Source organism: Bos indicus, chromosome 7 (assembly GCF_029378745.1).
Source record: "Bos indicus isolate NIAB-ARS_2022 breed Sahiwal x Tharparkar chromosome 7, NIAB-ARS_B.indTharparkar_mat_pri_1.0, whole genome shotgun sequence".
In the NCBI taxonomy this organism is placed as follows: Eukaryota; Metazoa; Chordata; class Mammalia; order Artiodactyla; family Bovidae; genus Bos; species Bos indicus.
The window spans coordinates 68676804-68699757 of record NC_091766.1 but is presented as its reverse complement, the minus strand read 5'-3'; the positions used below and the strand labels follow the sequence as shown (position 1 = coordinate 68699757).

The following is a 22954-nucleotide window of genomic DNA, read 5'->3' as shown; positions in this document are numbered from 1 at the left end:
CACTTATAGTTGGAAAGCTCATCCTCACACAGAAATGTAACCTACTTCCATTGACTTGGCCCTAAACCTGCAAAGGCGCATGTGTAGGGGACAGTTGGCCCTTACAGCATTGTGCATTCTTCAAACCTAGAGTTTTACCCCATAAATTCTCTGAGTTTCCCCAAACTCTTCTCTCTGCTGGGAGTTTCAAGAGTCTATTTTGAAATTTGAGGGGGGTGGAGGGTAGGGGAGTTGGATGAAAGTGGTCAAAAGTTACAAACTTCTAGTTATAATAGAAATTTGGGGGACATCATGTACAATATGGTGAATGTAGTTAACAATACTGCATTGTATATTTTAAAGTTGTTTAAGAGCTTAAACGTTCTCACCACAAGAAAAAAATGTAGCTATGTGTGGAGATTAATGTTAACTACACTTATTGTACTAATCATTTTGCAATATATACATAAATCAGATCATTAAGTTGTATACCTTCAACTTATGTCATTTGTCAATTATTATCTCACTAAAACTAGAAAAAGAAAGAAATTTGAAGCTGACACCTGACTCTTCAGGTCTCTGTTTTACCCTTGACCTTACTTTCTCAAGGTTGTGAGGTAGGGCTGCCCTAGCTGTTACCTAAAAGCAGGGGAAGAATTGATGAAAATATAGAAGGCTACTACATTTCTTCTTATGAGATGTCATAGTATTCGAGGACAGTACTAGTATTCTTTGTACACACAGAATTTACTTTAATGATTCTGTACTTCATGAATTTTTTTAAGATGTAAGAAAATGAGTTGCAAATCTTTCTGGACCAATAGAGTAACCTTATGCGCCCCTTGTAGCCTTCCACATCGTCCGCAATGTGCTGTGTGCGTGACCTTGGATATGGTTAGGCCAGAGGAGAACTAACAGATTCTTAGTTTCTTTTTCTCAGATATGAATGTAAACTGTTTATCCAGTGCAATAAGAAAGACCCTTATAACTTGCTTGCAAATTATTCTTTTAAAAAACTTGATTTCCCCCGCATTGGGATCAGTAGTGAATTCAATTTCTGAAGTAAAGCTGAGCTATATGACACACACACACACACACACAAAATCCCAGATTAGTTCATTAGATTTTAAAATAGTTTTTGAAGCCTAATTTACATACCATGAAATGATCCTTGTTTAAGTGTACAATTCAATGATTTTTATCAAAATCAAAGAGTTATGTGACCATCACCATGATCTAATTTTAGAATATTTTAATCTCTCCCAAAAGACACCTCAGTATCATTTGCACCCCTGCACTTTAATTTGCCTTCTTTATAGATTTGCCTAGTTTAGAAATTCCATATAAATGAAATTGTATATGTGGTCTCTTTTGACTGGATTCTTACTCTTAGCATACTGTTTATAAGGTTCATCAACTTGTAACATCGGAGAAGGCAATGGCAACCCACTCCAGTACTCTTGCCTGGAAAATCGCATGGATGGAGGAGCCTGGTAGGCTGCAGTCCATGGGGTCGCACAGAGTTGGACATGACTGAAGCTACTTAGCATCAGCGGCAGCAATATTCTTTTGTATGGATAACACCTGGAGAAGGCAATGGCACCCCACTCTGGTACTCTTGCTTGGCAAATCCCATGGACGGAGGAGCCTGGTGGGCTGCACTCCATGGGGTCGCGAAGAGTCGGACACGACTGAATGACTTCCCTTTCACTTTTCACTTTCATGCATTGGAGAAGGACATGGCAACCCACTCCAGTGTTGTTGCCTGGAGAATCCCAGGGACGGAGGAGCCTGGTGGGCTGCCGTCTATGGGGTTGCACAGAGTCGGACACGACTGAAGCAACTTAGCATGGATAACACATTTTGTTTATCTGTGCATCAGTTTCTGAGCATTTTGGTTATTTTAACCTTTGATATTGTGAATAGTGAATCTGTGTCTGGCTTCTGCTGCTGCTGCTGCTGCGTCGCTTCAGTTGTGTCCAACTCTGTGCGACCTCATAGATGGCAGCCCACCAGGCTCCTCCATCCCTGGGATTCTCCAGGCAAGAACACTGGAGTAGGTTGCCATGTCCTTCTCCAATGCATGCATGGGTGCTAAGTCACTTCAGTTGTGTCCGACTCTGTGCGACCCCATGGACAGCAGCCCACCAGGCTTCTCTGTCCACAGGATTCTCCAGGCAAGAATACTGAAGTGGGTTGCCATTTCCTTCTCCAACTCAACGTCATGTTTATGATATCCATCCATATATTATATAGTGTCACTTGTCTTCAAAAGTTTTCCCCTTTCACTAAATACTGAAGCTTTTGCTCTTGCCTCATTGAAATGTGATGGATTAAATTCAGGGCAGGAAGAAATCAAGCTTTAGCCAAAGCAGACATTATCTGCATTTGTAATGTATTTTAAGGGAAGAAACAAAGACCAAAAAGGCCTGAAGTTTATCAGCTATCTGTGAAGAAAGGAGTGGGAATATCTCTTCTATTTAATTAAGAATTTTTTTCGTTATTGTTATTCTTTAAAAGAAACCATTATTATTTTTTATAAATTTGTGATGAGAGAGGGGTTTAACTGTTAAGAGTAAACTGATCCATAGACATCAGACAAAAGAGAAGTAAGGTTTGCAGTCAGCTCTGCTGAGGACAGAAGGTGGGCAGAGCTCTTCCTCCATAGTAGTTGCTCTAGGTGGCATTCAGCACTGGTAACAGGAAACTCTGGTTTGGGGCTGAGGCAGTCCAGGGTGTGGGGAAAATGAGGCATCCGGTATGTACATTATCACCTACTTCCTGTAAGGGGCTCAGAGGAAGTTACAACCACCAAGAACAGGGAAGTCTAAAGGGTCTTTGCTCCTATCACTGCCATGCCTGTGCAGTGTAGCCAGATTGGGTTGGGGAGTGGGCTTGTTCCTATGGGATATAGTCAAGGTCTCAGGTCATCTTTTACTATTTTATCTAGAAAAATAAAGATGCAACAATAGAAAAAAATGTGCCAAGGGTGGGAAATGTGCAGATGGGAAAATAGACCTTAACTCATATATTCCCTTATTAACTATGTGTGTGTATGTGTGTATATGTGTGTGTGTGTGTGTGTATGTGTGTATGAAGAAGCGTCCCTGCCCTAGTCCAGACTGACACTAATTTACTGTCTAAATTTGGCCCCGTTTACTCCCCTGTAGCACAAAGGGGATGGATCAGATATTCTTTAAAAAGAATTTTAGCTCTAACAATTTATAATTCTGTGAATTACAGATGTTTCCAGATTCAATGTATGAGCTTCAGTTTTCTCAGTTGTAAAATGACTTTTGCAAGATGGTTGGGAGAGTTAAAGTGCATAGAACAGTTCCTGGAGTATAATACCAGAACAAGGACTATTAGGACTATCATCAGCCATTATTATCACATGCCATGGTATGCCATCCATTAGAAGTATTAATACCATTGTCTGCTTTCTTCTGAGATATGTTGACTGTGTTAGGAACGTCCTTCTTTCTTTCTGTCCATATGATTTGAAGGGGACCTTACAGAAGATAATCTTGACACACAGGGTAGGTTATTATGAAAAATATTGACTGATAACTTGTATCTTTGTTTTGCTGCATTAGAATTTGAGTGTCTCTGACATATAACTACTTTTCGTTTTGGAGGTGGTTCGTTTCTTCCCTTAAAACAATTCTTCTGTGGACTCAATATCGATTGCATCTTTAACTAGTAACACCTTAGAATCATGGAAATATCATTAACAATGTCTTAGAAAAGGCTCCTGCCCCAAATTCAGGTCACTCAATATGTGCCATGCTATAAGGTATCAAGTACCTGCTTGCAAGGAATTCACCCTCTACCTAAACGGGTTACACAGAAGACAGACTTTGAGGTCCATGGCTGAGTGAAAAGAGAGCTACTGGAGATGTCATGACATTGCAACATGAGAGTTCAAAGGTGGGGAAAAACCACATTCCACAGTTTGTGAGAGGGAAAGCTTGAGGATGTTCTTAGAGGAGGTGTTATCTGAACTGATAATACATGCTAAGAGTTGTTTTCTGTGGTTCTGAAATTTGGCTAAGTCCCAGAATCACCTGCGTACCAATTTCCAAGGTTTTGACTGGTGAAGGCTGACATCCTAGAATTTGTATTTTTTTAAAAGCTCCAAACAATGCTCATGACTGGCCAGCTTCTCCCAAAATATAGTTGTTAATTTCAAAAACATTTCTTAAGCATTTGCTGTATTCATTCACTCAACAAATATTCAATAAGCAACTACTATGTCATAGGTACAGTTCTGGGGTCCTGTGTAAAGCAGGAACAAGATAAAGCATTTATATTCTAATGGTGAAATATGTTTGGGAGAGTACCTTGAGATATTTAGTTAATAAAAATGAAATAAATCCAATTTTGGTCAATAAAAGTGAACCAATCCATCTTTTAAGGGTCCTATAATTGTTAGAAAAGGAGACACTAAATACACCCCCGAAAAAGTTCTGTTGATATTTTAAACATCATACAATACAGGGACCCACTGAAGTTTGCCTGTATATGACCTAAGGAAGCTAAGAGGATTTGGTGAAGTAGTTTAGAATATTAATACGGAAGAATGTTTCAACTGCTCTAGCAAGCAGAATGTATTTAAGTGCCTCCAAAGAACTGCTGTAAAATAGAAATCATCTTTTGCTAATCATTACTATGAGCTTTTTTAGGTGCCCCATGGGCATACTTCATTAACCAGTGTGTGATTAAAAATAACAAAACTGTACTTGTTTAAATTCAGTATAACTCTTATTATAGGATCTTATTGGTTAATTTAACAATTTATTATATTATCCAACAACATACGTGCTGAGTAGGCCGCATATATATCACAAGGTGACTTGAAAAAATACAGGTTTCCAGAAGCTAACCCTGGAGAGTCTGATTCTGTAGGTCTGGGCCAGGGCCTGGGAATCTTTATTTTTAAAAATTCCCTAGTGATTCTAATGTGTACTCTATTGGGAACTACAAGGAATAATTAAGTGCTGAGTTAGGGTGGAACCAAGGGGAAACCAGAGTCTAGTAGTGACTCACCTTAATTCCTCTTACTCCATGAACTCTTTCTAATTCCTTCTAGAATCTTCTCAAAATTCTGAGAGTACTGAAAGCCTCCTGTATATGCTCAGTTTATCTTAGATTCTTCTCTCTTTCTTCAGAGTTTTTCTTGTTTCCTGATAGTGTCTATGAGAGTCCCTATTGAGGTCAAAGATCCTATCTCAAGTATCTTTATGTGCTTAGTTCTGTGCTCAGCAAAATGGTAAGGTATGTGAGTTTATACTGGGAAATCCTAATAAAGGAAGTGGCGCAGACATGTCATAATCATGACAGGTGCTAATTGAGACGGCCACCATCATACAGACTGCCTATTATATACCTGTCACTGGTAAACACACAAACAACTGAACTTGTCCTCTTTGCCTGCTTACTGGCAACTTAATCAAGGGAGAAGTTCACTGCTTCAAAATATGACTTCAAAATATGACTCCTCCCTTCCCAATTTCCTCATATAGAAATTTTATTTTTACCTTTGATAGAATGAATTTATTATCACTTTAAAGTTTCCCTTGTGCAAAAGTAAATAGTACATTAATAATCAACTCTATACCTTTAGATTATTTTTGGACGGTATTCATCATCCTTCCACCTTCTCATCACAGCCCTTCATTCTCTACCTGAAATCTTCCCAGGTCCCCTTCTCTAAGCTCACCCCTAGTCACTGTCCAAACCGGTAATGGTTGCCTGTTGGGGTGATCAACTGTCCTGGTTTGTCCAGGACTGAGGTTGGTGGTGGGGGTTGTTCTGGGACCATCGGACTCTCAGTTTTAAAACGAACTGTTCCAAGCAAACCAGGATACATTGGTCACTCCAGCTTCATTCCATCCAAGAGAGGTTTGCAGTTTAAGATTCTTAAAGATATGAAATACCTTCAAACTGTAACTGGAAAATAATATACGGTGAAATGTCAGGAACACGTTTGACATTTCAGCATAGGGAGACTAATCCCTCCGTCAGCCCATGCCTACTGTTTACTGGTCTCACTGGTGAGGCTGTGTTGAGCCTGGGTTATTAACATCATCTGAATTTAGACTCACTCAGATATTTTTCTCTGAACTACTAATACCTGTACCCTATCCACTAGAGATTATGATTTAATGAGTCTGAGGTGGGACCTTGTCATTGGTATTTCTAAAATGTTTCCCAGGTGATTTTAATGTGCAGACAGGCTTGTGAACCACTGCTCTAAGCAAATACACTGATAAATTGATTTCTCTATAGAAAGCTTTCTCTCAGTACCTCCATGCATTTGGTTTCTCTGCAAGAGCCCCAACGTGCAATTTTCAGGGCTACTTTAAGTGTGGTCTGTGGATGGGTGCCAGTTGGCAAACTGTTACTGCTCCACCACCAGACAAAAAAAGAAATTGAGAGGAATCATTTAGAATCTTTTTATAGCAACCTAATACTAATAAAAAATTAGACTTGCATTATTTTTTATGTCTTTGCTTCTTATTTTTTCTTTTTTTTCCCTATTAATTCATTTTTTATTGAATTTACTTAAGTCTGTAACAAATGGAAATTAAAAACCAACCACAGAAAGTAATCCATTACTCAGATACTTTGAGAGGCACAGCTTTAGAGTAACAAATGACCTAATGATCCAGGAAGAGAGGGGTTCCCTTGCATGCCAGTCAATTGATGGCAGCTTCCTTGAGTGCTGTTTTGAGAAGGACCCCAAAGCCATGAACTCTGATCAACGGGGTCGGCCACAGAACCAAGACTAGAGAGTGGCAGTATGAGCCTAGGTAGTTGTCTTCTCTGATTTAGTCCAATGCCTCCCTTGAACTCGTTGAGAAACTGAGGTCCAGAAGGAAGAAGAGATGTCCCCAAAGTCACACACTGAGTTGGAGCCAGAGCGGGGGCCAAGACATTCCCCACCACACCATGCCTTCTTTCTTCACTTCCCTCTCTCCCTCAATCCTGACACCCCTGGGTAAGATCAGTCCTGGTCCTCATACTATATGGCTCTGGAGAAGAACAGTTGTTTGAAAATTAAGTTAAAAACAAGTGATGTGTTTCCTCTAGTTCCACACACAGCTCAGCCAGGAGGAATCTGAATCACAGCCACCCCTGACCTAACCAGAGAGGCAGGCAGGGAAGACCAGCCCCAAGCTCTCCAGGGCCAGCCATCATGGCGGGAAAGACTACTCACTGAAGCGGTGGCCATGTTCATATGTTAATACCAAGACCTTTGATCCTCTCCAGGTTTCCTCTCCAGGACTGATGTATGCTAAGCCTGTAAACCCCAAAATACTTTTATACTAGTACCAGACATGAACATCACTTTAATCCAACACATCAACTCACTGCGTTAGCGCAAACCACCGCCTGGCTGAAAAAGAGTAGCACAATTCATTTTATTTGAAGCCAAAAGATAGGTTAAAGAGACTTACTGTGTCCAAAAGAAGTTTTTCAGCTTTGTCTCGGCTGATGTTCTTATTGTACCACCTGAAAGCAGGAAAAAGTCATAGAAAAATGAGATTTAAAAAATTGTATTATTTACTCATGAAAGATAATTAATACTAGAGAATTTTTTGTTCTTTCTGTTTCTACCAATACTTTCAAACTCAAAAGCAAAAGTACAAACCATTTCCAGGTAATACAATGTTTAATTGGAAGGGAACAAATGAATCAGAAGTGGTAAAATGTTGATAATTGTTGAAGCTGGGGGGGCTTTGAGGTTCATTATATTTTTCTCTCCACTTCTGTGCATGTTGGAAATTTTCCTTATTCAAAATTTTGAAAACATTTATCTTCTGCTCTGCTTTGTAAGTCAGTGGATGGTTATAAGTAGAATGGCGCTAGGACAGCTATAAAAGTTGAATATAAATTTGAAAGTGTAGCAAATACCCTTTTAAAATGATTGCAGCATTTTCTTCTGTAAAACTGGTTTTCAAGATCTTCTGCAAAATAATTATATTTTTCCCAGCTGCAGAAAAGCTCCTGTACAAATAACATTGACAGTGTCCCATAAGGCTAGTTTATCTTTGTAAAAATTGCAAATGTAGAAAAACCTTAGGTATTGCTACATTCCTTGTGAAATGAGTGCCAAATTTATTTGTTGAATAAACTAAAAATTTTTAATGGATGTATACTGCTAAAAATAAGGTAAATATTCACATATTTTCTACTTTTACAAAGTGAACTGACCTGAGATTGAACTTCAAATTTAGTTTAAAAGGAAAATGTGTCACGGGGTTCATGTTATAACACAATATTGTTTAATTTTGTGTTTCTGATTTTATCACACAACTGTTTTAATTTCTTAAGATTTCAGGCTAATTTTCTCAGGGTAAGTGGCTCATCTCTTCTCTGAAGAAGTTTTAAAATCAAATTTTCTATGAGCAATTTGAATAATAGATTAAATATATAAATGGGAAAAAAAAAGAAAAGAAAGATAACTTCTAGATTTATTGCTACCAAAGAATAGATCTTACCATGAAACAATTCATGTCAGACAGTTTTAGGAACCAATGCACTGTGATGAAATGATTTGGATAGTGGGGAAAAGCAAATCTAAGTATATTATGGATTCAATGTCATTTTTATAGTTTGGGTTCATCAACATACATAGCGCTAAAAGCTCATCTTCAAACATCTCAGAGCATTTGAAACTAGTAGCCCAGCTCTGTGCCTGGCTGGCCAGTAATTTGGACGTGTGAAACATTATACTCAAGCAAGCAACAACAGATAACATGTAACAGATAAATGCAATGTGGTATCATCTTTGGAAGTTTCATGACTGATGACTCTAAGCTAGTATTATGCAGGTTTATAAAAGGACACTAACTGAGTTTTTATAAAGTTTCCCTTAAAACAGCCTCAGTATGAACGTTGGCTTCCTGGGTATGCCCTGATTACTCTCTTTTGCATTGGCTGTTAACTAGGCTGCAATCACATCTCTGACTAGTTCAGTTCAGTTCAGTTCAGCTGCTCAGTCGTGTCTGACTGTTTGCAACCCCATGGACTGCAGCACGCCAGGTCTCCCTGTCCATCACCAGCTCTTGGAGCTTGCTCAAACTCATGTCCAATCGAGTTGGAGTGGACTCCATCAAAGTTTGCTAGGGGAAAGCTCCAGCCATATCCTAGTGAGAACTTCAGGACTGCAAAGAATAATTAGCTAATGTAGAGCTCATCTATCAGTGTCAGGAAGTGTTATCAGCAGGTTATGAGACTTGCCCAAGGTCAGTAAGCTGGTCTGGAGTAGCCAGCATGTGAACCCAGGCAGTGGGGCTCCAGAACCCATGCTCTTATCACCACCATATAGAGCCTGTAACTGTCATGTACCAAGGACTTAAGGAAAAGCATTAAAGGCTCCCTGTCTCCCCCGAGAAAAGCCTAGCTTGCTATGCTGTAGCCCCCGACTTCACATCTTTCAGGAGTTACACCTGCCAGATACAGTTCTTACAATCTGTTAACTCCTAAGGAACATAATCATGGCATTATTTGTCATGTGCATGTTCTCACATGGCTCCTTCTTTCCTTATCTATGTTTTAATATAAAAAATGAAATATGTATAAGTTTGAAGGAGAAATGAAATGGACCAAAATAATTAATATTCTTTAACTACTTTCACTCCCTGTATCTTCTAAAATAGAGTTCTTCAAACTGCAGTGTGTCCAAACTGGAACATTATTTTAATAGGTACTTCAGCATGTATTTCTAAGAAATAAAATATACACTTATATAACCATAGTACAATTACCAAAATCATGAAATTTAACACTGACACAATGCTGTTACCTAATTTTAGACTTTATTCAGATTTCATTGGTTGTCCCAATAATATGCTTTATATCATTATTTTTTTGGTTTGCTTTTTTATGGTTCAAGATTGACCCAGGATTACTGGAGCATTTAGCTACTACATCTCTTCTGTTTCCTTTAATGTGAACCAGTTTCTTAGTCTTTCATGTCTTTCATGATATTAACATTTCTGAAGAGCCCAGGGCAGTTATTTTGTAGACGTTGGCCTCAGTTTGGATTTGTCTGTTGTTTCCTCATGACTAATTCAGGTTACGCATGTTTGGGTGGGAATATCACTGAAGTGATGCTGTGTCCTTCTCAGTGTATCATGTCAGGAGTTGCACGATGTCTGCTTGCCCCCTTATTGATGTGAACTTGGATTGTTTAGTTAAGATGGGGTCTGCCAGGTATTTCCTTTTTTTAATAAGTGATTTGTAGGAAGATAATTTGAAACTATGTGAATATCAAACTTTTACCACCTACTTGTAACTTTTATTGATGATTCTTGCCCAAAGCAGTTGGTACTTCAAGTTATAAAAAGATGGTTTTTCACTTTAAAACTCCTTCTGCGTTCATTCCTTGGCATTTCACGGTGAGAAGGAGTTTTTTTCTTCTTGTCCCGTTATTTATTTAGTTATCAAAGTATTTATTTATGATAGATTCTTGTTTTACCCAGTGATTGTAGTTCATTACTGTCATTATTTATTTTGATACTCAGATTATCCAGATTTTGTCAGAAGAGGCATTTTTAATCTGACTTCTGTGCTCACTCAATGTGTTCACTTTACTTAACAACAAAAAATTAGAGGGTACTTCTTTAATATTTTGGTGCATCAAAATGTTCCAATTTCATCTTTGTTCTTTCCTTGCCCTGACTCCGAGTCTCCAAGCCATTTCTCCAGGAAGTCCCAGTTGTTTCTAGTGGGAAGTGTTATTTAAAAACCAGAACCTGAGTGTGCATGTTGCAACTCTAGTATTATTGCTTCTGGGCCTTCTAGCAACTGAGCTGGTAAATACATGCGCATGGTAAGTATGTTGTTCTCCACATTTGGATTTTATTAAACATTGAATAATTCCACTAAAACTGCTTGTGAACTCTCCTTTTAAATAACAGTCTGAAACAAATGACACAAACTAAGCAGATATTTAATACCTATCTGTTTGTCTGCTGGTATTGGAAGTATTGCATTAAACCATGTTTTAAATCAGTCTATATTAGATCCAATGTTCATAGTGTAAGATCAATATTCCTGGAATTTCCAGGAGAAACTTTTTCTTTGACTACAACGTGTGCAGGCATCTGAAAACATTAGTTTGGTAAAAGGGGAGATGAGAACACATATCCTTCCCCTTCTCCTATTTAAAGTGACCCCCAGCTGTTTATTTAGGGTTCTGAGTATGGAAGCAAGTCAAGAAAATGACTGGTATTTTAATAATTAACCAATGACACTCCTAATCTAAGAAGACCAATTAGCACCAATTTTTGAAAAAAAAAAAAAAAAATCTTACTCATAGGTTTCCAGGTTATTTGGAGACTTTTCCACCAGATAACTGCTTGGAACATATCCTTCATGCCTGTTTAGAGGGAAATGAGTGTTTATATTAATACAAAGCTAATTTTTACATCTCCATTTCATAGATTTAATCAACTAAATGTCATTTAAAGATGAAGAATTCTTGTTTAGCTTTCAGGATAAGACATTTTAAAATTTTCAAATAAAAATTACTAAAAATAACAACCTGCTATTGTTAAAGGCTATATAGATCTTATTACTAAAATTTGAGCCATAATAAATAAGAAATAGTCACTTTACTTTATTAGCTTTGCTTGCTAATCTCTTCATTGTGAAAATTTCCTCTATTGGAAAAAATATCAATGTTAAGTCTTTATTTTCTAATAGGAAACATCTCTGTGTGTGTGTTATAATCAGTATTTTTCCACTTTAGTGCTAGCATTTTATAGTTAGGAAACCAAAATAATTAAAATATAAAGAATTATTTCCAACCACAGGTCACAAAAGATACTGTCAGTCAACCATGTAAACTTTTAATTCAAGGCCTCCCTAATGTTTTTTGTTATTTGTGCTCCTTCAAACATAAATGATAAAACATGATAAAAACAAAATAAAACTATGTTGGATTTGGGTTTAGGAGTTTCTTTTGAGCAGGAATAAATTGTGTATAAACAAAGACATATGGATCAAGAGACTGGTAAGAACATCAAAATACTTTACACTTGTGTAGATATTTTTCAAAACACTATCACATTCACTGTCACATTTAATACTACAAGGTGAGAGCAGTGTCTCCTCCACTTTCTAGGCCTCTGATTCTGTACTTGTAAAATGAAGGACCTAAACTAGTTTACACATAAAATCCCCCCAGACTGTGCATTCTGTGAAAAGATGTCTCCTAACTTCTTGCTCTTTACTCCATTAAGTGTTTGAATTTTTTTCAATCTAGTGATTTCTGTTTAATGGGAAATGTGTAATCTATTTCACAGAATTGTTTGGAGGAGTGAAGAAATGAAGAATGGTAATACCAAATACCTGATATCTTGTATCTTATACCCACAGTTAGTCAGTCATGGTATTATGCTTTCTTTGGAGAACTGAACATCCAGCCTCAGAATCCTTCTTAAGCCAGCACTCAAGGTAGTCAATTCCAACTGATAGGAGTCAACTTGTTCTCAGATATGCTGTCTTTTATGTCTTTCTTTTGGATTTCCTTTTAATTATGTCTGTTTTTGCCACACCATATGTTTACAATTATATTACTAGGTCAAATACTATTTTGCTTTCATATAAAATAACAGTTTTAATATCCCAACCAAAACTGGATTATCTACAAAATGATGATAATTCTCTTGTGTGTGGATATAGAATTTACAAATCCCTTTCACTTTCTTTATCTCAGTGATTTTCTCAACACTCTGAGATGGAAAGCTGATATTATCATCTGCATTTTACAGGTAAGGAAATAGATTCAGAAAAGTTAAGTGACTTTTCCAAAGGTCCTGTATAACAAAAGCAGCTGATATTCAAGTCCGAGTCTTCTGTCTCTGCATCTTGTGTACTTTCCGCTGTACCACACTATTACAAAGCACACTAGGGAAATTCCCAGACACCCTGATTGGCCTCTGGGGTGTCTTCTGCGATGCCCTTTGAAGTACAGAGCTGAGCCTTTCTGCGGGCCATTGAACAAAGTGTAAACTGTCATTTGGGGAAGTGAAACCTAGGAGAAGAAATTTCCTGGCACATAAGGTGTACTAAAGAAATGTCAGTTGGTTGAAGGGATGAATTTCTTAGTAAGTTCCTCTGGTGTTTGTGGAGCCAGGCAATCTTGAACCTGTTTCTGAAATGAGCCTCCCCATAATAGGCAAAGAAAAGGTGATGTGACTGGTCTTGTTTGTTTCCCCAAGTTAACTAGACAGGGAGGTTCCAGGTGAGGGGGCTTTTGGGTCTGTTCTCAGCAAGCAAGTGACACTGCCTCTGAGACCACAGTTTTTGATCTAACCCTCCTTTACTTCCCTTGCAATGGAATTGATAAGGGTACTTAAAGAGAAGGTGCCTTGAGAATGTAAGTTATGATATATGTAAAAAGTAAAGTCTTTACCCTAAAAATGTTTGTACTGCTTTTTCTACTCATCAGGTTGGCCCCTCTTTTTAAAGTTTAATGATACCCAATGTTGGGCTTCGCTGGTGGTTTAGATGGAAAAGAATCCGCCTGCAATGCAGGAGACCCAGGTTTGATCCCTGGATCCAGAAGATCCCCTGGAGAAGGCAATGGCTACCCCATCCAGTATTCTTGCCTCAAGAATTCTATGGACAGAGAAGCCTGGTGGGCTACAGTCCATGGGGTCACAAAGAGTTGGACACAATTGAGCAACTAACACTTTCACTTCGGTGTTGGCACTCCAATACCCTGTTGGTGGGGAATGTAAAATTTGGCAAGTTTTTTGAGGGATTTATCTTCTAAAATTAAGATGTCACATAGTCTGACTCACCAGTTCCATAGTTAGAAATGTGAGTTATGTATTTTTTCTCAAAGAAAAAATATGTTTTCAAAAGTATATGTATTTCAAAAGATTTCTAAGTTACATGAGCATGCACAATGCAAGATCTTCATTGCAGCCTTGTGTGAAACAACAAAGAAAGCAACCTGGAAACTAAATGTCCCACTATAAAATATTATTTAAATATTTATAATACAATCATACATTCTAGAACTATATGTTTACCTAAAAAATAAGGTAGATTTGTATGCACTGATATGAAAATATCTTTAAGATATATCATTAAAAGTTAAAAGCAAGGTGAAGATCAAAATGAATCACCTTAATGCAAATGAAAATTAGGATGCATTTCTATATGTATAACTCTTTTGCCTAGGATGCACAAGTAACTTAACAATGAATACTTTTAGAACTGATGTGCAGACAAATGGAGGGTGGCTTCTTTTTATGTATATTTCTCTCGTTGTTAGTTTTTGTAATATAAAACATCGACATTGGCTATCCAGATATTGCACTAATGGAGTGTTTTCATTATCTTTTAAAAACTATGTTAAAATTAATAATAATCTTATACTTTGAAAATGTTTAAACCCTTAATATATAAAGATGTTTATTGTAGCATTGTTAATATTTTCAAATTATTAGAAACAGCCTAAGCACCCAAGAAGGAAATTTGCTAAATTATGGTACATTTTTATGTTGGATTTATGCAGTTATTGAAATCATCTTCTGGAGAATATTCTGGGACATAGGTAAATATCTCTGATCTTTAAAGGAAAATATACAGCCTTATTAAGCAGTGTAAATCTGATAACTTTAAACTAACCACTGGTATGAAACTCATATACATCCCAGAGCATTCTAAAGGTCAGTAACAGTAATTTCTTATAGTTCAGTTCAGATAAGGGGTCATAAGATTTTTTTTCATTCAAAAGTCCCATTGAGGGTAAATTGTATTTGTACAACTTTATTTTCTCTGTGAATCATATGGATGGCTAGTTCACAGCTCTTGGCTTAACTAAATCTTTAGTATTTTTTCCCTGATTATTCTTAATGTAACCACCAGTCTGCACCATCTGTACATGCCTTTTGCTTCCACCAACAATAAGACCCTCACAATGGCATATACACCTTCAGCCTCATTTAAGCACTCAAAAACAATGGTGCTTTGTGGAACAAGTTGCTGTTCTCCCAAACTGTGGATATCAGTGGAAAAACCCAGAAGATTTTTAGATGAGTTTGGAGGTTGGGAGGGCTTGATAAGGTCCAGGGAGTAAGTATGGTGAGTGACTGCCTCCCAGGCTCTTCTGAGAAGGGGAAGACCCTTTTCAGCAACTTCTTCCTTCTCCTCCTCTGTCTCTGCTCTCCTCTCCTAACTCAGTGCCATGGTCGCTCTGAGAGAGGCAGGACTGTCTTTGTTCCCACCTCCCCTTGAAAGCTGGGACAGCAGCCACCCAGGCGCCTTACCCGTTCCTGTCCTGAACCCTCCACCAGTGAATCTCAGAGCTGTCGAGCAGGTAGTACTCCTCATTGCGCTGTAGCATGAGTTCCTGTGGATCATTCGTTTGGTAGTCATACAGGGCAATGACCACAGTTTCTTCAAGTTCCCGAAGTGACCGCTGGAGGAGCGAGACGACAAAATCAAGCAAAGATGTGAGAAAGGAGGTAACCTGGGGAACAAGGTCAGCAAGTCCCTGAGCTGTAACTTGCTCTTGGACCTATGCCAGTCAGACACCGGTTCCTCAGATCCACTGGGGATACTCACTGAGTCCATTCACCTTCCTCTAGTTGGGTTTCTCATTGTCAGGCTCACGATACGGAATAGGACACAAAGACACGCAATACCTGGAATTCGCTGCCTCTCCCATTCCAAGTGGTAAACTCGGACTCTCAGTGAGCTCCAGGCAGCCATGCTCGTCACAGAAATCTGCTTGTTTCTCTACTTAAGCCATGTCATAATTCACAGACTCTCTGCTAGAAGCATCACATTCTTGGCAAAGGTGATGAAGTCAACACTATATCATTTAGTTCCTGCTTTCCTAGTTTTATTTTTGGGTTTGTCCAGATCCATAGAATTACAGACTGTTGGAGCTGGAATGCCTCTGAGAGATCATTTAGTCCACTCTTTTTTTTAGAATAGGGAAACTGAGGCCCAGATGGGACAAGTTTAGCAATTGAATTATTCTTTTGCTTTCTCTACTATATCCCATGGGATCTCTTGTTCCTCTGGTGGGCTCTCTTGCTTGTATCACTGTTTTTCAGTATCTTTCTTAGGATGAGATATTAAAGACTGAAGAGGTCCTCATGTAAAGGAGTCACAAGTGTTCAGGGTGGGCACACCTGCTAGAGGTTAGCAGGCTTTGTGAGATAGCAAATGTGGGAAGAGACTGAGATCACTGGCTAGAGTGAGAGTCAGTGATGGGAAATCAGAAGTTCTCTGAGTGCACTGAAGTATTTGGTGGCATAAAAATATCGGGGATTAAAAAATTTTTGTCATACTGATACAGTTTGGATTTGAAGCCTAGATTATTTGTGGAGCTTGTGAGATGATATACTGAGTACTACAGATAAGAGTTGTTGAGCTTGAGGCTGTCATCCTAACAGCTAATGGAGGAAGGAATTGTGTTCAAGGGCAGGAGGATAAAGGAAAAATATAGTAAGGTATTCATCTCATTATAGATCCAACTGGTTGATTAATTATTTTTAAGACAAAGATCAGAGCAGGTTTCTCAAACAATGTGAAACCTTTCCATAGGGAGTACTTTGGACATCTGTGGCGGTGTTTTGAATGTCGCAAAGGTTGAGGTGGCTACTAGCATTGAATGGGAGAGGGTCAAGGATGCAAAACACCCTGCAGCATCCCACATGCAGCATCCCACAACTTTTGAACGTCCTGTTCGATATTCCAGAGAAGGCCGCTTGCAGTAATAATGTACAATAACACTCTGACCTAGATCCTACCTCCACCTTATATAAAGCACTTAGTTTCCTAGGAGGCAGCCACCCTTTACGTGGAGGGTGGATTACACTTTGTTTAGTTCAGAACTTGACCAAGAGTTGTTTGCTCTTTTGGAAAGTGTATCACAGATGGTAGTACTGTCTTTGAGTCACTGATACTACATTACTAGAACAGTTGCATTTGAGCTGCCAAATTTAACAGGATTCAAATACAGGTGTGTTTTATTATGTTGTCCAGTATAGTCATGCCCAATATTTATATATAGAAATATGTATGGGTTTGTATAAGTTATTTCATTTTCTTTTTTAAACATTATGGTTAGAACATTTATTGGTTCTTTTAGAAAGTATGTGTTTACATAAGTGGTATTACCTATTTACTTTCTTTTTGTTATAATAAAGGGGGCTTTATAAAATATTTGTCAGAAAAAGGGAGTACTGGGTCTGATAGGATTGAGAACCATGAGATTATACTGAGAAAATGAAGGGATGGCATTTGGAGAAACTGAGACTCTGGGCTCCAGAAGGGCTATTTGGGAGCCCAGGAGATGAGGTGAGTCATGGAATGGGAGAATGGTCCTGTCTCCTGGCCACTCCACTGCTGGTCTCAGAATGGTCCTGACTTCTGAGAGCTCCTGACCCCAGCTGGGGAGAGCTCCACCCAGCTGAGACTGGGCCCTCCCAGGTGGGAGTGGCACGGGTAGTGTGACTTAACAAGGAAGCCAGGGCATAGGCAGACATGTGCCTGGGTGGCCCCTCAGGAAGTCCTTCTGGGTTGATGGGGATGGGCCTCGAAGAAGGGCTGAGTTCTTGTGTACGTGGGGAGACCAAGAGTGAAACATAACCTCATTTGCACCCACAGGCTAGAGAGGCCTGGAGTTCTCTACTCTGATCATGGATGGTTTCTATCCTGACCAATAATAGCCACCCTCCACCCTCGAGAACTGTCCCCAGTCCATAGTCTCTCTCACACTAAGCATCAGGCCTGTTGCTCAGATCAGATTAAAAGTATAGCCTCTATAGATGCCAACTCAAGATGCCATCACTTAGTCTAGAACAGAACATGAAGGTGATGGGAGAAGTGATTTCAAGTAATTCAAGATAAATGTTGCTGTGGATTTAGATGTGTGATTGAAACTGCAACCGTGATTCCAATAGCCCTGTGGTTGGTGTCCTAAAGCTGCTCCTCCAAGAAGTCTGAGAAGCCAAGTGGTGGTGTCCAAGGGGCGGTGGATAGGCCCTATTTTCTGACTTTCACCTTCACTAATAGTGAAAAACCAGAAGGAGCAAGCCAGCCTAAGGTGCAGAGATGTGGGTTTAGGTGGGACTATTGGAACCACCCACAAGCCAGGGCAGTGGGATTCCAAACCATATTTTCAAGGGTGATGGTGAAATGGTCTTTAGGAGATGAATGAAGTAAAATGGAAAAGAGCCCATTTTCTGCTGCAATTTAAATACACTTCTTTCTTGTTGTGTGAGAGAGGGCTGACAACAAATCTAAAAGTCATCCCAGTTTTGAGCGATGTAAAACTTCTCTTATGGGGAAGCTGCCAGTGTTTGAAATGTTACCATATTGGCTGGAAAAAAAGCAGGGCTCACCCTTCAGGAAGAAGCATGAGGGAGTAGAATCAGTATATTCTAGAATAAAGACCAGTTACTCAAATGTGGATATTGTTATTGGTATTACCATAAAGTGAGGGCTAAGATTGCTTTTTCTCCTATTTTTTGGTTTGTTTTGTTTTGTCTTTTTGACTAAATAGCTTCCCGAGAATTGACTTGATATCACTTAAATCTTGCAAGTCAGTATATTAGACCAGTGTTTCTCAAACTCCAGCATGCCTTAGAATCACCTTGAGGTTTATTAAAGTGCAGATTACTGGTCCCTTTCCCTAAAGTTTTGCGTGTCAAAGGTCTGATGGGGTGATGAGGTTTGGGGTGGGGGGGAAGGAGTTCTGAGAATCTGCATTTCTAACCAGCTCCCCAGTGATGCTGATGCTGCTGGTCCAGGGACCACACTTTTGGGAACGACCACTCGAGTTAAAGACCACCACACCAGGAACCCTCTAGCCTACTAACTTGACTACTAAGTTACCGAATGGCCTTGGGATAACTTCTCGTGGGACTTGCTTTCCCAAGCTTTCACATGAGAATAAAACTATAACCCTCTGAAGTGGCCAGAACAGAGGGTGAGTTTTGAAATAACTAGTAAAAGTGTGGACCTGCTTTGAAGAATTTGAGGTGTTCTCAGGTGTATGCTTCCAAAATGCTTGTCTGTCAAAGGGTGGAGTAAATACATCATTTTATGTGGCTGTGAGCTGTTATTAGGCCCCAGCCTAGTCAAGGTACTTGGATGCACAGTATGATACCGAGAAGTGTTTGTTGAGTGAAGGCGGTGGAGTGAAGATTTTGGCAGCTGAGTGGTCATTTTACTTGGACCCACCCAGGAGACAAGCTGGGCCCAGGAAACCCACAGTGTTGAGTTCAGCTGCATCACAACGAGGTCACGGTTGAGAAACCTGAGCAGATGGGAAACCCAAGCGGGACGACACCAGAGCAGCAGCTCGAGGTGCCCTGGGCCCCCGCCTCCCCGCGCCCAGACCTGTGCTTTCACTCACCCTATTGTCTTCAGGAGTAGGAGGAAGAGGCTTCTTTGAAGCTGAAACAAGAAAAACAGAAAAAGAAAATGAGCATGAAACCGAATGTGCCCAGCTGGAGATGAACGGCTGGGGGCTTTTCAGAGAAAAGAGACCCCAAAGAGAACAGCAGGAGGAAAGGATGAGACACAGGGCCTGGGTTTTATCTCTTTCAGCCTGCGTGTTCCTGATTTAGTTTTCCAGGAGACACCAGAGACTTCCAGAAGCCCCTCTTCCTGTACCCCAGGAAAAGCCTAGTGCAGAGGGGTTCCCCGGGTCTCAGTGTATGTCCTTCCCCAGAGGCATGGAGCCTCCACAAAGGCACTTCCACCTGCTGAACCAGGACCTGGAATTGGTAACTCAGGGGGACCGTGACTCACTGGCTTCCTGATGCCCCTGTGGGCTTGGAGAGAGGGTGGATGAGGTGAGAGGTCATCGTGTTGCTTTGTGAGAAGGCTGTTATCTTAAGGCTCTGAGTATTTGTTCTTGCCGATTCCTCCAGACAACACCCCAACACCTCTCTGTGTTTATGTCTTTGTGTCTCCATGTCTCGCTTTCTCTGCAGTCTCTTCCTTCTTTCCTCCTTTCTCCTTTTTTCTTTCTCTCCCTTTCCCTCTCTCTTTCCTTTATCTCTTCATCTGTGTCTTTTAGGATTTCTCCTTTAAGGCAGAAGTCCCCAGCCTTTTTGGCACCAGAGATTCGTTTCGTGGAAGACAATTTTTCCAGGAATCCAGGGGGTGGGGTGGGGGAAGGGGTGGCTTGCAGATGATTCAAGTGCATTATATTTATTTTGCATTGTATTTCTATTATTATTACATCAGCTCCACCTCAGATCATCAGGCATTAGATCTCAGAGGTTAGGAACTCCTGGTTTAAGGCACTAAAAAGGCCCAGTGTGGAATCAGTGGACTGAAGCTGTGTGTCTGTGTGGTACGGGGATGCAGTGCCTAGGCTTCTGCTCGGTTCAAAGACTTCTTGAACACTTACAGAAAAGCAGGGGGTGGGTGGCATCAACAGGTGGTGAGCACTGTATCTCTGCAGGGGGTTGACTTGGAACTGGGCAGCTGTGTCTGGGATGTGGTGAGAAGAGATTCATACATTGACACTGGAGCCCAGACCCTGTGCTGACACCTTAATCAAGGGCTGCTGCTGCTGCTGCTGCTAAGTTGCTTCAGTTGTGTCCGACTCTGTGCGACCCCATAGACGGCAGCCCACCAGGCTCCCCCGTCCCTGGGATTCTCCAGGCAAGAACACTGGAGTGGGTTGCCATTTCCTTCTCCAATGCATGAAAGTGAAAAGTGAAAGTGAAATCGCCCAGTCGTGTCCAACCCTTAGCGACCCCGTGGACTGCAGCCTACCAGGTTCCTCCATCCATGGGATTCACCAGGCAAGAGTACTGGAGTGGGTTGCCATTGCCTTCTCCATAATCAAGGGCAGACTGGGGTATTAGGTGTGCAATTAACTTAGACAAAGGAAACATACATACATAGTGGGAAACATGGTTCCATTACAGCACTCAACTTGGTGCCAAGAGCCAGTTACCTTAACCTCAACTCCACCACATACAAGCTGGGTGGTCTTGGGCACTTTCCAGCCCTGAGTGTTCGGTGCCTGATCTCTTCTTCCTCTGGCCTTGCTCTTACCTTTCTTCCTTCCCCTCTGTGTGAAGTTTGTATGTGGTAAAACTTGTATGTGGGGTTAGTTCTGGCTGCATACGTGGGTGCTGCTGTTGGTCGAATATTTGCTAAGTCACTTCGATCATGTCTTACTCTGTTGTGACCCCATGGACTATAGCCCGCCAGGCCCCTCTGTCCATGGGATTCTCCAGAAGAATACTGGACTGAGTAGCCATTCCCTCCTCCAGGGGATTTTCCTGACCCAGCAATCAAACCTGCATCTCTTTCATCTCTTTCATTGCAGGCAGATTCTTTACCCACTGAGCCACCTGGGAAGCCTGAGGTTTGATATAACAGAGCCTATTTTAAATGCAGTGACCTCTGTTACTTCCCAGTCAGACACACGCATACTATCTCAGCTTCAGATTCTTCTTTCCACAAAAAGAATGACTAGCAGACACGGTTACCATTTACAGAGAGCCCACGAAGTGCCAGCAGCTGTGCTAAGAACTTTTTCCAACCCCACTGAACCTCCCAACAACTCCAGAAAGTAACTATTTATTATCATCATTCCCACTTTACAGATGAGAAAACTGGCTAAGAGACTCAGAAAGTTAAGTAACAAATATGAAGTCACAGAGCAAGGATACTGAGGGGCTGGAACTCACACCAGATGTTTTTTTTTTTTTTCTTTCATCCCAAAGCCCTGTCCTCTTAGACCCTCATTGTATTTGTGCCCAACACTGGGAATTCTACAAGCCTTGCTTTTTGAAAACTGCTCTTAAGTCTGTCAAAACTATGGTGCATGAGATTACTTAAACCAAACCAGAAGAAGGGAGAATAAGAACAGACTCAGATGAGGAGATGGCAGGAGGTCCTGCAAAAGCAGGACCATCAGCAGAGTGACTGTGCAGCGGTTAGACCCTGGCTTCATTTGGGGAGGAGCTCAGCATGACCAACCCTGTCCTGGTGAGCCATTCCGATGTTCCGTGCACCTCTATCGTGTGTGTACCACGCAGTGGAGGGGAATACTGTGTCCCTAGGAATAGCCACTACACGCATGGAGAAAATTGCAAAATGGAAACAGATTCAAAGGATTTCAGAATTGGAAAGGGGTTTAGAGAATATTTCACCTTAAGACCCCTAAAATTTCCCATTCCATTTTAGTGATGAGGACATCACGGTCCTTGTTAGCCAAGTGACCCATCCAAGGGCCTACAGCAAGGTTCTGGCAGGAATTTGGAGACAACTTTGACTTTGGAAAGAGCTTTCAGTCACTGGCAAGCCCATGCCATCCTGTCCTTGTGGTTGATTCCACCCACATAAAACCTATTTCTTTTTCATTAGATATTGGCTTTTGTATGGTCCATAGAGCTAATGTAGGGAATCATTGACTTCTAAAACTAGGCAAATGCTTTTCTGGGCCAAGGGACTGGTAACTCTGAACTTTCTCTCCCAAGGTGGAGGGTGAGAAGTAGTGGTTTTTAAAGTGGCACTAAGAGGGGCTACAACTCAGGAAGCCGCAGAAAACCCAGCCACGTGTTACATTTAGCACATCCGCCTTGGGCTGTCAATCTGAGGTACTGGGTTTTAGTGCAAAAAAGAAACTGACAGATGAGAAAAGTTAAGTAGGGTAAGAGAGGCTGAGAGGAAAGGGCGATGGAAGAAAACAATCCATATGATCCGTCGTTCCTAGTCAACCATGTCTCTGCAGCACGCTTCCTCACTGTGTAACCTCGAGGGTACTGGAGTGCTCAAGCCTCCTCTTTCTTCTACATCACACCATCTACCCTAGATGGTGGTGATAAGTGGGAGTGTTTTGTATGTAAGTGTGCATCAGAGTGGAGTTGCCCTTCATCAGGGATTCTGGGCCCAAAGTCATCGTGCATGCATGCTTAGTCACTCAGTCATGTCCAGCTCTTTGTGACCCGCCAGG

The 22954-nt window shown here is 40.5% G+C and overlaps 1 protein-coding gene across 1 annotated transcript in view; it reads right to left on the bottom strand.

The window, feature by feature from the left end:
- Positions 1-22954, bottom strand: part of ITK (IL2 inducible T cell kinase) — a 62361-nt gene that overhangs the window by 15345 nt on the left and 24062 nt on the right. The window contains exons 5-8 of the mRNA XM_019965307.2: positions 19385-19425; positions 15279-15430; positions 11306-11371; positions 7443-7497 (exon numbers count right to left, since the gene is read on the bottom strand). Of these exons, the coding sequence (XP_019820866.1) occupies positions 7443-7497; positions 11306-11371; positions 15279-15430; positions 19385-19425 (314 nt within the window). The remainder of the gene's footprint in view (positions 1-7442; positions 7498-11305; positions 11372-15278; positions 15431-19384; positions 19426-22954) is intronic.